Raw genomic sequence first — 15,726 nt, forward strand, 5'->3', positions numbered from 1 at the left:
GCCCGGTAGCAACTGCTACCTCTACTCCCCTGGTATGGCCACGTGTAGATAATTTGATGCAGTTTTTGAAGCCAAAATCAGTAATAAATCATAAAAGGAGATAACCTATTAGAGCTTCTCATGTATTAACTTCTGCTTTTGCTGGAGACATAGTGAGGATCCATTCCAGCCTACCCAATGCTCTGGTCTTCTTATATTGAGTTCTAGCCACCCTAGTGTGCTGCTCCTGCATCCAGCAGTTCTCCTCAAGACATATCATGATACAGGCGGTCTGCCAGTACTATACTGGTCTAGACTTCCTTTCCCATACTTCTAGGCCAGGGATCAGCACCCTTTGACACTCCAGCAGCTGTGAAACTACAACTCCCAGAATGCAAACTGACTTGGCGGTTCTTGTAACTCCCATAAAAGTGAAAGGAGAATTCTGGGAATTGTAGTTTCAGAACAGCTGGAGTGCCAGGGATTGCTGATCCCTGTTCTAGGCCAATCGCCAGTGTGCTCTATCTTAATCCGTGCCCTTATCCTTAGCAGCCATGGTGTGCAAAAGACAGCTTCTGCTCACAGCACACAGATCTAGGGCTCAGAATACACATGATCATGACAACGGAGACGGGGAAAAATAATTGTAGGTCACAGAAGACAGTTTATGAGGGGAAAGGTCGACAACACAAGGACACATTGATTAAACCACAGATGGGCAAGGACTATGTAAACTGATGCAGAGTCTGTCCAGTGAAGGAGGCTGACTAATAAACATGCTAAAACCAACACATGCAGAGGCACTCAAGCACTTCATAAATTAATTCCATTATGACTGGAGTAATAAATGCACTTACTATGTACTGGAGGGAAGATGTGGCTATCTATACACAGAAAACAGCAGTCTGAGATGCTGTGCATTCTGCAGTGTTCAAGCGCTGAGCCCTAGATGGTGTAGGGGCCTCTGCACTGAGCTCAGAAGCACACTGACCCACCTCCTTCAGTCTGTCTAGCTCTCTCTTTGCTGCTAAGGACAGGATTCACCTATTAACAGTGATTGGAGAGCAAAATTACTAGAAGAGAGACCCCAAGTGGCAGAGATTTCAGAAGTTTTGTTAGATTAAAAATTTTCATCCACCCTAAGTGATTTATAGATTTGTTCAGGTTGTTTGAAAAGTTGGTGCCTATTTAAACCCTTTTGTCTAAAAACGTTACTCCGGCCCAAATGAAGCCCCAGTTATAAATCTGGAGTGAAACTCATTAACATAGCTAACCATATCCACTGGAGTGAGTGATGTAAAAATGCGAAAACGTTTGAAAATTTTGCACAATTGACGCCATATGTGCACAGTAATTCCTGACTTAATAGGGGGTTGGGCTTAGCGGGAGGGGGGTTGGTGAAGTCTGTGCCAGCCCCTAGCTGGTATGGACTTCAGTTTCTGGTGCACGGACTGCCAGAGATGCACCTAATTTATTAAGAGGCATTAAGAGGGATTAAGATTGGTCTATGGGAATGCCAATCTTGATAAATGTCCCTCACAGGCTCTTATATTCACTTGGCCTACTGCATCACATATATTGCAAAAGTATATGTGGCATGTTCTTGCAAAAAGCTGAGACTTAAATCTCATTGGTGATGTAGGTCAATAAAAATGCCTCAAAATAAGAATATGTTAAAATAGTTTAAATAAAAGCGTGGGAGATCTATTATCAAGGAAGATGCACAGTATTTGGTGGCTCTGCACCTAAAACTTTAGTTCATGAGATACATGAAAGTCATGAACATGTCAACCATTCTGGATCTAAATCTGCATCAATTAAAATCACGATCCGTCACCATTCCTGACATTGCCTGTTTTAGTGAATGACTGTATTCGCCAGGAAATAATGGTTCTGGAGCATCTTTACTTATAATGCCGTATTGTGACATTCCTCTGTTATTACTCCTAGAAATTTAGAAATAAATTGAAAACTGGGTATTACCATTTCCCTTGCCAAAGTGGTGGGACTCCACTTAGTCTGGCAATGTCGGCACGATGGCACTGTAACACCCAGTTGTTAATTTATTCACAAACAAAGGAACCGCACAATGCAGAGGTCTAAGAAAAGCTGCATCAGAATTGTTATATTAAGAGCAATACAATTACTTACTAAAACATACAATTCATTACACTCCACTCTCCAAATACAGAACCAGGCAAAAACTGCTAGACTCCTAATTCTGCACACCATGTAGTTTTAAGCAGTTCCTTTAAAAAAAAAAAAAAAATTATAAAAAAATAAATAAAGAATAAGAAAAAAAAGATACTGAAATTTACACCTTGAGGCACAAAATATTGTAATTCTGAGACCACTCCATCTTCTAGAGCACATGCGTCTATAAAAAGAAATCATTCGATCATTTTACATCCTGAATTTCATAGCAGTGATAAGAGCCTTGGCTTGCAAGTGAATATTCATCTAATGGTACAGGATGCGGCGGCATAAATGGTGTTCTGGTTTTTAGAAATAGCATTCTGAAAGGAATCAGATCCAATCATTCCCGTGATGTCTACAGCCCCATAATCATTAGCACTACTTCAAGAAAGGGCATGGACTAATGGGCGCACCACAATTCAGCTATTACACCTGGCACAGATGGGGCACAACAACAGTGAACGCACTGCTGAACTACAATGTACACAGATGAGTCACATTATTATGACCCCCAGCTAATATACAGAGTAAGCGCCATGTGCAGCACAGGTAGCAGCTAGACGGGCTGGGAGCGACTAAATAAGGTCCTGGTAGTTTGTCACAGGTATCTGGAGAGCATTCCAGAGCTGCTGGAGGGTACGTAGGGTAGGATCCATAGTGGACTTGAAGATCAAAGTGGTCTCAAAGATGCTCTATTGGGTTCAAGTTTGGGGAATTAGGTGGCCAGGGTAGTGCTTAGGCTTATTGCGCACGAACGTGTGCGCTCCGTGGCCGTATTGCGGACCGCATTTGCAGATCTGCAATACACAGGCACCGTTCCGTGTGCATTCCACATCACAGATGCAGACCCATTCACATCAATGGGTCTGCAAATCTGGAGATGCGGAATAATGCAGGACCGGAAGCACGGAACGGAACCCTACGGAAGCACTATGGAGTGCTTCCGTGGGGTTTCGTCCCGTACTTCCGTTTCGTAAAAAGATAGAACATGTCCTATCTTTTTGTGGAACGGCCGGATCGCGGACCCATTAAAGTTCGTGTGCGAGAGGCCTTAGAAGTGTTGTTCACGCTCTTACAACCAATTTCTAGCTGTGTGACCTGTTGCATTGTCTTTCTGGAAGATCCCATCTGCCCCAGGGAAGTCAATAAGCATGTATAGGTGTATATGATCTGCAAGGATGGATTCATCTCCAAATCAGTTGAAAGTGTCTTCCTCATGGATGAGTGGGCCCAGAAAATGCCACGAAAACATTCCCCAGACCATAACACTGCCACCACCAGCTTGTGTTCTTCCAGCAATAGTTTGCTATCTGATGTTTCTCACCTGACATGCCAACATCCTTCCATTCAATGAAGCAGAAGACGTCACTCATCAGAGAAGGCAACCCTTTTCAATACTGCCTCTTCTGCTAATGCAACTTCGTTTGCAGAGGCGCAGTGGCCTCACACTCAGTAGGGTTCACCAAACTGTTGTTTTAGACACACTGGTAACCTTCTGGTTCATTTTGGCATGGAGTTGGCAGTGGTCTGCCCTTGCGCACCTTGATAGGAGACGTTCACCTGCCACATCAATGGCACATGGTGCTGCACAGTTTCCCCATCGCTTATTCGCAATGGTGCTATTAGTCCACTCACGATACACTTTCCCCACAGCAGCACGTCAACAGTTCAGAAACAGTTTCAGAAATACTGCCCGAAAGCCAATAATCATCCCTTTTTGCAACATTGATAAATCGCCCCTTTTACCCATAACAACAATGAGGGATATGTGTGCAGACAGCCTATCGCAAACCTTATATACCCACCAAGCCAGCTCAATGACAATTGATGTTCTGTTTTCCATGCCTGCTGTCCCGAAATGGACATATTGGAGAGATTCACTAAGCTAAACAGGCCAAAATTCAGTCCCATTTAGTGTCAAAAAGTTGACCTGCTTGCCTTGTGCCAGTTTTATTATGTGCTTTGGAAAAGTTGTGTTTCATTGTGGAGAAAAGGTGGTGTGATAAAGGAGGCATAGCTTAAACCACCAATGTGCACCAAAATTGTTCCAAAATCTGGTGTAAACTTGCCAAGGCATAATGAAAGGTCTTTAACATGTATAGCAAGATGCACCAAATCTATAACACAGTGCAAGCCACTGTGATAAATTTGGCACGTCCTCTGACTGCTTGGTCTATTTTTACTCCGTCTAAGCTTAAAGGGGTTTTCTCACTTCTGGTATCCAGGAGTCATGACTACCCTGCAATCCAGCAGCGGTGGCCATGCTTGCACACTATAGGAAAAAGTGATGGCCTATGCACGCCCCCAAGGTCCCGACCTTATAGAGGTTGTTGCCTTTTCCTATAGTGTGCAAGCACGGCCACCGCTGCTGGACTGCAGGGTGGACATAACCCCTGGAAACGAGCAGTGTATGATGTGATGGAAAAATTAATCAAGCCAGCAAAGGAAGCAAAATTGTTAATATCAATACATTAGTGCCTTGTATTAACTTTGTCTACATGATAAGGGCCATTTGCTGAACCAGGCAACACCTTTATGGGGGTTGTCCGAGATTGTTATATTGACGACTTAAAGGGGTTATCCCACCCCTATAATAGCCTCCCAAAATGACCAGGCCCCTCCTATTGGTTATACTTACCCCGCTCCCCGGCACCGCCATCACTCCTGAAGCCCGCATGGCCACCGCTGCATCTCCTCGTTGCACAGATCAAAACATCCAGCGATGGGGAGGGAGGACAGCCAATAACAGGCCGCGATGGAAACGAGCCTCCCTAGCATCGCAAGTGACGATAGGGAGGCTCGTTCCCCTCGCGGCCTACTACTGGCTGCCCCCCCTCCCCATCGCTGGATGTTTTGATCTGCGCAACGGAGAGATGCAGCGGCGGCTGTGCTGGTATCAGGAGCCACGTGGATGCTGGGGAGCAGGGCAAGTATAACTAGTGTAAGGTGCCTAGGCATTTTGGGGGGCATTATAGGGGTTGGATAACCCCTTTAACCTCAAGATAGACCATCAATATCTGATGAGAGGGGTTTAACACTCTGCACTGCGCAGGCGTTGGAGCCTACATTTGTGAAGATCGGTGTAATCATATCACTGAGGTAGTGGCCCACAAAAGGAAATGTACTGTGCAGGCACTGGAAGTGCAGCACAGGACACATGCATGAGATTTTAAGTTGCATCGTTGTGAAGTCAGGGGAGATGAAAGAAAACCTTGGGTGGTTAGAGGAGGAGCAGACAGCAGTGAAAGGAGGTGGGCTTGGGCATTTTGTAAAGGAAAGCCCACCCAGCTGGGCGCCGTTTTTCACAGGAATAAAAGTGCTTTTCTCGGACATGGAATAAACACCCAGATAACATAAGGTTATGGTTATAATACTTTTACAACGTTCTGATGGCCATTGCTGGTAGTTATATTAGTATGTGACAGAATCCCTTTTAAGATGTTTTTAATGATAAAGCTCATCTAGAAAGGGTAAAACTTTTTCGGACATAACATATATGAAACTGAAAGGGTTGACTGCTAATAGATGCTAAAAAAAAAATCTTGAAAAGTCCATATCAGATATCCAATTCCCAACTGACCAATACATTTTAACCCAAGTCAGCAGATGACCTGGGAAGAAGGACAATCATCAACAAGTAATACTTGCTGTTCAGGTTCCTAGATAGAGGTAATGGGACTCCAAGACGTCAGTGACAGTAGCAAGTGGCTTCAAGGTGCTAAAGGACCTCTCACACAGTGGAAAAACTTTACTGGTAAAAAAAAAAGTGTCAACTTACATTCTTTGATGAATAGGTAGGTGAGTGTGAGAATCACCGTGTGACCACTATACAAAAAGTCTCCACATAAGATGTGAGATCCGGTTATTGTCAGTCCACCTCCTGTTATTAGTCGTAGGATCCTTTGTGCTTTGGCATATGAATCTCCATTTAACTGAAATAGAAAAAAAAAAAGAAACATAAAAAAGAATCCACACCATAAGTAAAGAGTGCTCAGCACAATGCATGAGAGGAGAGCAAACAGTTGCCAACAGCATTAGTGTACCTATTACACAGGGTGGCCCATGCAAAAGGAGCCCGCCATCAGCAATAGTATGACAAGATGAACAAGCAAGTCAATACATTACTATAATACTATTCAGACTCTGAATACAATGTTTAGCTGGTGGTTTTGTTTCTGGGTACTGGGAAATGTTGTATAACCTTGAATGCAGACAAGTGATTATCATAGCCTCCTCATTCCAACCCGAGTAGTCCTTTTTCATATTCAAAACATTGTTATCTACCAACATCATCCTTCAGGTAGGAGAAAGCAGGGCTTATAGAGATTCCTGGAGGTGTATAAACTCCAATTTAAATGTGCCTGCTTTCCATCTACAGGTCACATTTAGATGCACCTGTGAGGCCTGGGCCATATCAGCCAGTCTTGAGTGGGACTCGCAGACTCCTCCCTCCTCCCATTGCAAGCATGGTTACATGCTGGAGGTAACTGGTGAGCTGTTTGTGAGTCGGCCTCATGCTCCTGTAATTTGCCCACTGGCTCCTGGTATTGCCCATACGGCTCAGTTAGGAGAGTGTTAGGTCCTGGGCTACTTGAGAAACCTTGGCGCGGTGCTCGGGCTCAGACATTTCCTACACCGTAGGACATGTTGGCTAATCTCTCAATTTTAAAATCAGTTTGAGGGTTTAGTAAGACTGCAGCGTGCACCTGTCTTTTCTATTATTTTGTTATATTGATTATTACATCCACACAATTGCTACCTTGTGAAGGATGTCTATTGTGGTACTTGTGGTTCGCTGCGGGCATCCTCCACCGTATGCATTTTTGCTGGGGATCGCCATTAGCAATGGGCCACAAGTGCAGGATTTGCTCCCCTATATATATATGCACGACTGCATGTGGGTTTGAGCACCTCCTGCTAATACCACGCTAATCTTTTCAGTTTGTATATAGAAAGCAGGGCTGAGCAGAACAATGGTAGATTTAGGTCAGGGATGGATAAAAATAGTATAGCAGCAAGCTAGGCCATCCAGGGTCTACAACATAAATTTACAGATATTTAAAGAAGACAACCCAAAAAGATAGCCAAAAGGTGCCAACAGAAAATCTGACCACAGTGGATATCTGCCCCTTAGAATGTGTCCAGCCTTTACTTTTAAGTGAATGTAGTTGAGCTCATACACGTCCTTTAGACAGGGGAGGTGCTGTTTTTTTTAACAAAACAGCCATGTCTTTTTAATCCTGGTCAGTCGCTTTAAAGGAGGAATTAATGTGTTGTGGTCATATGTTGCTGTTTTGGCTACAATTTTGGAAAATAAGAGAGTAAAAATCAAAAACTTCCTCAGCTCAAGAAACTGCACAAATAAAGATATTAAAAGGGATTTCAGATATCCCAGTCTATGGTGTCATAATAGGACATGATCCTTCATAGTATTACTGTTTCATCTACACACCAAATGACGTGTCTATATACCAGACCCTGGCAACCACTGATCAGAGATGGATGGACACTGCCAGGATTAGTGAAGCGCACCAACTGAGCCGATGGGCACTTAGCAAGCAAGTAGTCTCACCTGAATAAGCTCTAGTACTGCAAAACCACTAAAGAAAATACAATGGCAAAAAATAACAAGCATTTCTAAAAAGACAAATAGCCCAATATATCTTTACACATCATGCCTGCTTCCATAAAACCCTTTCATGTTGAATGTATCACACTTTTAAAGACTAAGCAAAAAGAAAAGTTCTCCAGCCCTGTTTGCCTGACCAGTATTGCAGGTGGTGGAATGAGGTAGATGAGGATTTAAGACCCAGATCATTATCTCTAAGCCTTATGGCTCATGCCAGGCGTAATGGCTCAGTGCCCATAATGTAGCCCGTAAACGGATGGTCCGCAATATACAGGCACTGACTGTGTGCATTCTGTGGTGCGGATGCGGACCCGCTGACTTGAATGGGTCTGCGATCCGCAACATACGACTTCACCTATCTTTTGCGGAGCGGAGGCACGGATCAGAAGTGCCTCCGTGGGCTTTCAGGTCAGTGCCTCTGCACCGCAAAAAGATAGAACATGTCCTACCTTTGGCCGTATATTCAAGTCAATGGGTCTGCATCTGCAAACAGAGTGCACATGGCCAGTGCCCGTGCACTGTGGACCGATATTTAAGGTCCACAATGGGTCCTTACACTCATGGGCATGAGCCCTTAGGAACACAGAAGAGCAGTATACAGGAGGGCTGTGCAGCAGGCACACAGAGTCCTTTGGGTTCTAAACTCTAGAACTATAGGCACATTATGTGGCAATTATGTTTCTCTATATGGCACCTCCTTGCAGGGTTATTCAACACTGAAAGCAATGCTTCTAGATGAGAAATCGGAGGCATACATAGGTACTGTAAGCCCCATAAAAGGTCTATGGGTGCTCTATTACAGGTTCATACAACTCTGAGATTGTACAAAGCTATAATACAGTTATGTGCATGAGGCAACAAAACCAAAGAACATTTGGAGTAAAAAAAAAAGCCCTCTAGAACTGTGTAAACCCTTACCTTTGGGGCACACTGGAAGTGCATTCCGGGCACAGGGAGGGTTGTAACATACATTGTAATACATCTGTACAAGTACAAAGTCCCAATAATAAAAAAGTACCTGCGGCCCACAATCGATCTGTAAACAGAAGAGAAAGACTTAAGAGCTGCAATATCCAGATTACGACATGTTTAATGGGAAGCGAGCATATTTATCTAGAAATGCTTGATGACGATATGATGGACAGAGAAATAGATATCTGAGCTACTCCACCTGTATCATTTAATAAGGGGCTGTGTCTGGCAGTGGCAGACACAGTGAGGGGTTGTGTCTGGCAAGGCAGGTATTTTCCTCCCAGCATGTGCGGCTGGGCTGGTTTCCAGCCAGGTGAGGTCAAATACAGGACCGGAGTTTAAGTGCCGGTCTGGGTTTTGGCAGCACCTGGCTGTCCTTAAATAGGCAGCTGGGCTCCGCAGAGAGGTCTCTTTTTTGGGATCTGAGGCTTTGTGCCGTGCTGGAGGGCTGAGAGCTGCACGCTAGGGAAACAGGCACCCTAAAGCCTACTGTGGACTACTGGAGGCAGAACTGCCAGCAAGGTGACTTGTGTTATATGAACTTTCCATTGTGTGTGAATTAACACCAAGACTGCAAAGTTACGTGCCGTTTTGTGCAATTGCCTCAAGTGTTAATAAACACTGACGTTTTGAGTTAAGAACTTGTATTTTGCCTCTGTACTGCGCCCGCTTACCCTATCTACCAGAGCAAAACCCCACAAAATATATATATATATATATATATATATATATATATATATATATATATATATATATTTATTTATTAAGTTCATTCAGAAAATTTATACAAAGTATTTATTGAAAAACACAATAAAAAATAAGAATTTTATAGTAATTAAAACATATAGGAAATCCCCTTGTATGCATAAAATAGAATAACATAAATAGAAATTACATATATCATCAATTATATGTCAACATCTGTATGTATGATCCTGTGATAATATAATCACCCATACAGCTGTAGAAGAACATCCAATTAAAGTTCCTCTAATATTGATGATAGATGGTTACTCCATCATACTGTAGAGAATCTTAAATCACCTTTGAAATATCTAAAAATAGGTCATGTGAGTTTGTACCAACAGTCAGCTGTTTTGTATAAAAAAGTATTGTTCCCTTTATAAGTAGTTCAAATGCGATAATGTTGGTCAAGCTGCTACTTAATTCAGCATATTAGATACATATGTTGGTGTTGTATCCTTTGATCTTTGTGGATTGCGATCTTGTAAGTTGCAATAGCGCGCTTAAGTATGAGTCACAATATATACCAGCTCTGTCTCTCAATAGTTAATAGTAAAATCTAATCACCGTGGCGTCCCACGTGGCGATCAGTAAACTGTCACCTAAATTACCTCTTCCCTGTCGCTGGCTCAGTTCATGCAACCTCCGCAATAAGTTTCTGTGTTGCCGTTCCTGATGCCTGGCGTCCCACGTGGTTTGTTCTGCCAACACTATAACCGGCTTGGGGCTTGTGAGAGCCTTTGGGCAAATGCAAATTCTGTGGAATCCTTTACACAGAATTTGCATTCTGGGTAATCAGCCCCTGTATTACGGTACTTACCGAGCGCTTGTAAGTACCGTAATACAGGTGCTGATTACCCAGAATTTTTATACATTCACAATGCCTACAATTACAGATACGATTATATACAGTGTGAGCGGGGCCCGTGTAGTAGAATACAGTCACTGCACGGGCCCCGCTGGCATTATAAAACCAGATGCGACCCCCACCCCCTGTATTGGGGGTCATTCACACTACAGGGACACTGTTATGGAGCGGATCTGTGGATGACACATAGCATAAGATGCTATATATGTGCCATCCAAAGACCCCAATAAGAGCCATCCAGAGATCCCCATAACAGTGTCACCCACAGATCCCCCATAACAGTGTCACCCACAGATCCCCCATAACAGTGTCACCCACAGATCCCCCATAACAGTGCCACCCACAGACCACCATTAGTTCAAAACCCACCAAAAGCACACCTTTTGGTTAAAAATATTTTCTTTTTCTTATTTTCCTCCTCAAAATCCTAGGTGTGTCTTATGGGCAGGTGCGTCTTATAGGGCGAAAAATACAGTAAGTGATTTATATACAAAATACTTACTTATATCTGAGGAACAGCCACTGGATAAACCATATGCCAACCAGTATCATTCCATTTATCTCAGAGACAGAAAATGCCCACTTTACACGATCAATGTAATCAAAGAACTTGTCTGGTAATGGTGGGTTCACTTCTTTAGGAGGAACCCTTTCATGGACAACTGTGATCATCACCGTGGTGAGGACCATATTGAAGAGAGCATAGACAAATGCAATGCCAGTTTTCCACCATTCTAGAGGATATTTGTTTTTAGAGTCTTCTGGCAAACTGATCTGAATATAGTCTGGATACTTTTTTGCTCCTTTTCGTAGACCATTGGGTAAACCTTTACTTTTAGACTTAACATTTTTGTCGTCATCTTCACTGTTGGAGGAAACAGATCTTGGGAAGCCATTCAGTGTCTCGCTGCGTGGAGCTTCTTTATGTACTTCAACGACTGCCGTTTCAATAGTATCCATTGGGGCAAGTTGCGGGACAACAAAAAAAGATATATAAAGTCACCTAGAACAAGAAAAGGAAACAATTTACACCCAATCATCTCCTAAATTTTCCTGAATAGGTCACATTCACATTTGCACAGAGATCATGGGATGATTTCATATAATGAAATGGCCAGGGGCACAACACATTACAATGGTTTGGTTGAGAAGTTTGGTCCTATTTCTATGTACTTTAAAGAGTCAAACATTAAGTTACCGTACATAGTAGCCACCAGTAGATGTAATGGATAGACAATCTACTTGTTTTGGTATTTTGTGCACTATTCCTAGAAAGCATTGCCCTCTCTACCATTTTCAGGAAGAATCAATACCTGGATGAATACTGCAAAGTTCTATACATCAACCATACAGTTGCACCAATGTTAATGGATTGACTTTGAAGGGATTGTGCATCTTTGAGTTTTATTGCTAACCGCTAATGTAGCTTTCCATATAGTGTAAAGCCATTAAACACTAAAATGTGGGTCATTTATGCCTTTTTAAGTTAAGTGAAATCTACAGCCATTTCCATCTCAGCATCCAGGTAATGTCCTTGAGCTATATTTTTCTTGTATCCCATTCACTATTACTCGGCTCCTATAGATTGTGAAGTGCCAACCAATGTCATTTGACTCAACAAGGAGATTTCTGAAAGCAAAAAGCAGTGTGAAAGTCTGACTGATCCCTTGAAGATCCAAAATGCTTGATGGTATTGATACATTTTCCACGTAGACCCTAGAATGACAGCGCTGACATACATGAGGACCTGCTCATATACTGCCAGGTATGTAAAGACAGCTGGTCATTTCTGACAGTATCTCATGAGTTTGGACTAAACTGTTGAAAGATGGCTCATATACAGAGCAGGTATTGTCTTCCTGCCCATTATCTCTCGGCTGGTCCTAAATCTCAACAGTAGGGCAGACAAATCCTCATTCAGGATGGAGATATTCTCCTGGATATGTGCTGTACTGATAAAAATGTGTGATATATTGTAATAGTTCAGAAATGGAAGGCGCGTAGTGCTCTTCCAATGCTTCACCATCAGTATTTTTGCAGACACTATGGACTTAAAGTGGCAAAAATGCAATACTTTGAAATATTTTAATGTCACCTTATAATGCCACCTGTTCATTTATCTGCTATTTTGGCTCAATAATCAATTAGGGGTGAATTTACTAACATTTTGACCTTTTTTGGAGGGTCTACTCTGTTTGTTTTCTTGTTTATTATTTTTTTTAATGTTATACTGAGCTGTTTTTCTGGCTATTATATGTCGGGGGAGATCATGGTTTTCAATATGTGTATACATACTGTACATGACCTATAGATTCTTTTGTATGATGATTTAAAGCTCAATAAAAATGCATATATAATAATATAACACATGTCAATATATTTTGGTTTTCAGCTATTGTATTCATTTTCTGTCCTACTTCAGGAACTATTTCAGCAAATCGTTATAATGGTTTTCGGTGGTTTATGAAAAGAGCAAAAAGGCATGTAAATTACCAGAACTTCTCAGGAAGATGATAGTTATTTACACGTATACCCTGGGGCATAGCCTTCTCTGTACAATCTTCAAATATCTGAAGACTGGATCATGGCCTTCTATGGGTTTTTATAAATTTACTGTAAATCAATGAAATAAAGAAGACAACACAGACAGAGCAATGGCAAGTCCCTTATCCACAGCAGAGAAGGCCAAATGCTTTGTCTGGCTCCATGTTTTCCCACCAGGGTTTGAAAGCAAACAGTAAATGATACTAATGGAACATTACCCTCATGCAATGTTCAGAAATAAAATCATGTTTTCTCTTCTGCTTTCCTGCAATTAATTGTCACATTGGCTGTCTGCGTCTTCTACTAAGCCAACAAGAGGAACAGTCCATCCTGCAGGCCTACCATGATCTTACACAGAAGGGTTGGCCCTCTAAATTTAAAGGGCTTTTCCAAGATTTTTTTTAACTGATGACCTACGGTCATCCGCTTCTGGTACTGGGTGTCGGACCCCCACCGATCAGCTGTTTGAGAAGGCACCAGTGCTCGCAGTAGTGCCGCAGCCTTCTCTCTGGTCACTGAGCACAGTGCCGTCCATTGTATAAAGGCTGTGCTCGGTATCGCAGCTCAGGCCCACTTACTTCTATGCGGCTGAGCTGCGCCTAGGCACTGTGACCAATGAATGTGACGTCATATGGCCTAGACTAAGCGTTGAGAAGGCTGCGGCGATACTGCAAGCGTCGGTACCTTCTCAAACAGCTGATTGGTGACGGACCCCCACCAATCAGATACGGATGACCTATCCAGAGAATACGTCATCAATTAAAATATCTCAGCAAACCTCTTTAAAGATAGCAATACACATTCAATAGCTTTTGGTCCAACACCTATTTGTCTGAGCATGCATGTACTAAAAATCAAGAGAGGGGAGCAAGACGCTAAGAGGCACCTTATCTCTCTTGAGGAAACAAAAGGATCATTTTTTAATTTTATTCCCAGGCAGATTTGATCAATTTTAGTCTGATTTTTATGGACACTTTTATGCTGGCCATCATCGTAATGACAATTCTTAAGGTGACTGTTAAACATCATCATCAAGTCTGCATTACTAAAATTTAAGTCTGATGGTTGTGGGGTCCACGATGTGGGAACCCCACGAATCTAAGAATTAATCCCTATCTTGTGGATAGGTGATAACTAGTCACAGCCGGAACACCCATTTAAGGTTTAAAGATGCACCAAATCTAACAAACATCATGTGATTTGATACTTTCGCCAAATCAAAGTCAAAGCAAAACTGACTTAAAAAGGCCCCATCTTAACAAATTGCCCCCTTTGTGTTATGTTTATTTTTTATGATATGTCAACCACGGGCAGAGCAGTCAAATAGGAAGAGCAAACTGGAATTACAATGGACCCTTTCTACTAGTGTTGAGCGAATTGAAGTGGAATTCGATCCAAATTTCAGGGAAAATTCAATTAGCTGCAAAATCTAATTTCCTTGTGCTTCATGGTAGCAAATAAATTTTCCCTGAAATAGTGTAAAAAACAAAACAAAAAAAACAAAAAAATATCATACTTACCTCATCCATTTACTCGCGACGGGCTGGTCGCCGCCATCTTGATTGAAGATCTCGCACAAAATCCCTTCAATCAAGATATCAGCGGCCGGCTCGTCGCGAGCAAATAGATGAGGTAAGTATGATTTAATTTTTTTTATTTTACACCCGATTATTGCTATCAGATGCCACGATCATGTATGAACGCGGTATCTGAGGGCGACGCAATCGCAGTTCCTTGTCATTGCACCCACTACTTACAAAAGAAATGTGCTTCGTGACAAAGTAATTCGTCATGAGGGGAATTTTCTTGTAAAATTTGGTGAAGTAGCCAAATAAAATTTTTGAATGTTTTGCTCATCTTTATTTCTACATTCAGTAAGGGTCTCTGTTGGCATTCAGTCACCAGAACAATTTGATAGAGCTTGATACACTGCCTAACCTCATAAACCTTCCCAAGACTTATCTAGTCTTTGAGGGCTCATCCACGCGTTGCAAATTGCAGATCTGCAAAACACAGATACTGTGCGTTTTGCATTTTGCATCTATAGAACTGTTCTATCCTTGTCCATAAAACAGACAAGAATAGGACATGTTCTATTGTTCTGCGGGGTGAATGGGTCCGCATCAGACCCGCAAAAAATGCAGATCGGATTCGGACCAAAAATACATTTGTGTGCATGAGCCTTTAGATTGGAGAAGAGGTGCAGAAGTACCAGTCCTGATCCTAGCTGGTGTCTTAACAGATATGTGATGAGCTATGTTCTCTTATGGAACCTTACACAACCTCCACTGACATCTGCACCAAGTACAGTCCTGTTGAAAATAACACATCAGACATATCAGTTTTTCCACAATGCGCTGGATAAACCTTTATATAATTAGGTATAATTTTATGGTGACTATAACAACCAAATCCAGGCACTACTCCCTGATGTCTGCTCCTAGCCCAGGTCAGTCTCATAGGAGTAATACTGGTATCCTATGACCTACAGTTGTCTCATCACATAGAAACAAATCACAGTAATATCTTAAAGGATGCTCCCTTCCTTACCATTGGGACTCAATAAAAGATTACAGGATTATGCTGCCTTATCTGCATCCTGTTGAGAAAGACAGACTCTCTCTCTCTCTCTCTCAAAATCCACGTATTGGGCCCCCCGTAGATTGCATGTATGAAGGTGCCTGGCGTTTTTGTGGACATCATACCACTTTATTTTTTGTATCTCCAAGTCTTCCTATTAAAGTCCATAAGAACCCCCCTCTGTATTAGTGATGAGTGCAGGGGAAGAGGTTTT

The 15,726-nt window shown here is 42.2% G+C and overlaps 1 protein-coding gene across 2 annotated transcripts in view; it reads right to left on the bottom strand.

Annotated features, from left to right (window-relative positions):
* Window positions 1–15,726, bottom strand: part of SGMS2 (sphingomyelin synthase 2) — a 49,406-nt gene that overhangs the window by 7,848 nt on the left and 25,832 nt on the right. For both annotated transcript variants that reach the window (XM_040418389.1, XM_040418388.1), the window contains 3 exons: window positions 10,891–11,391; window positions 8,723–8,840; window positions 5,954–6,107 (listed from right to left, as the gene is read on the bottom strand). In XM_040418389.1, the coding sequence (XP_040274323.1) occupies window positions 5,954–6,107; window positions 8,723–8,840; window positions 10,891–11,348 (730 nt within the window). In that variant the 5' untranslated portion in view covers window positions 11,349–11,391. The remainder of the gene's footprint in view (window positions 1–5,953; window positions 6,108–8,722; window positions 8,841–10,890; window positions 11,392–15,726) is intronic.

This window comes from Bufo bufo, chromosome 2, assembly GCF_905171765.1.
Source record: "Bufo bufo chromosome 2, aBufBuf1.1, whole genome shotgun sequence".
NCBI lineage: Eukaryota > Metazoa > Chordata > Amphibia > Anura > Bufonidae > Bufo > Bufo bufo.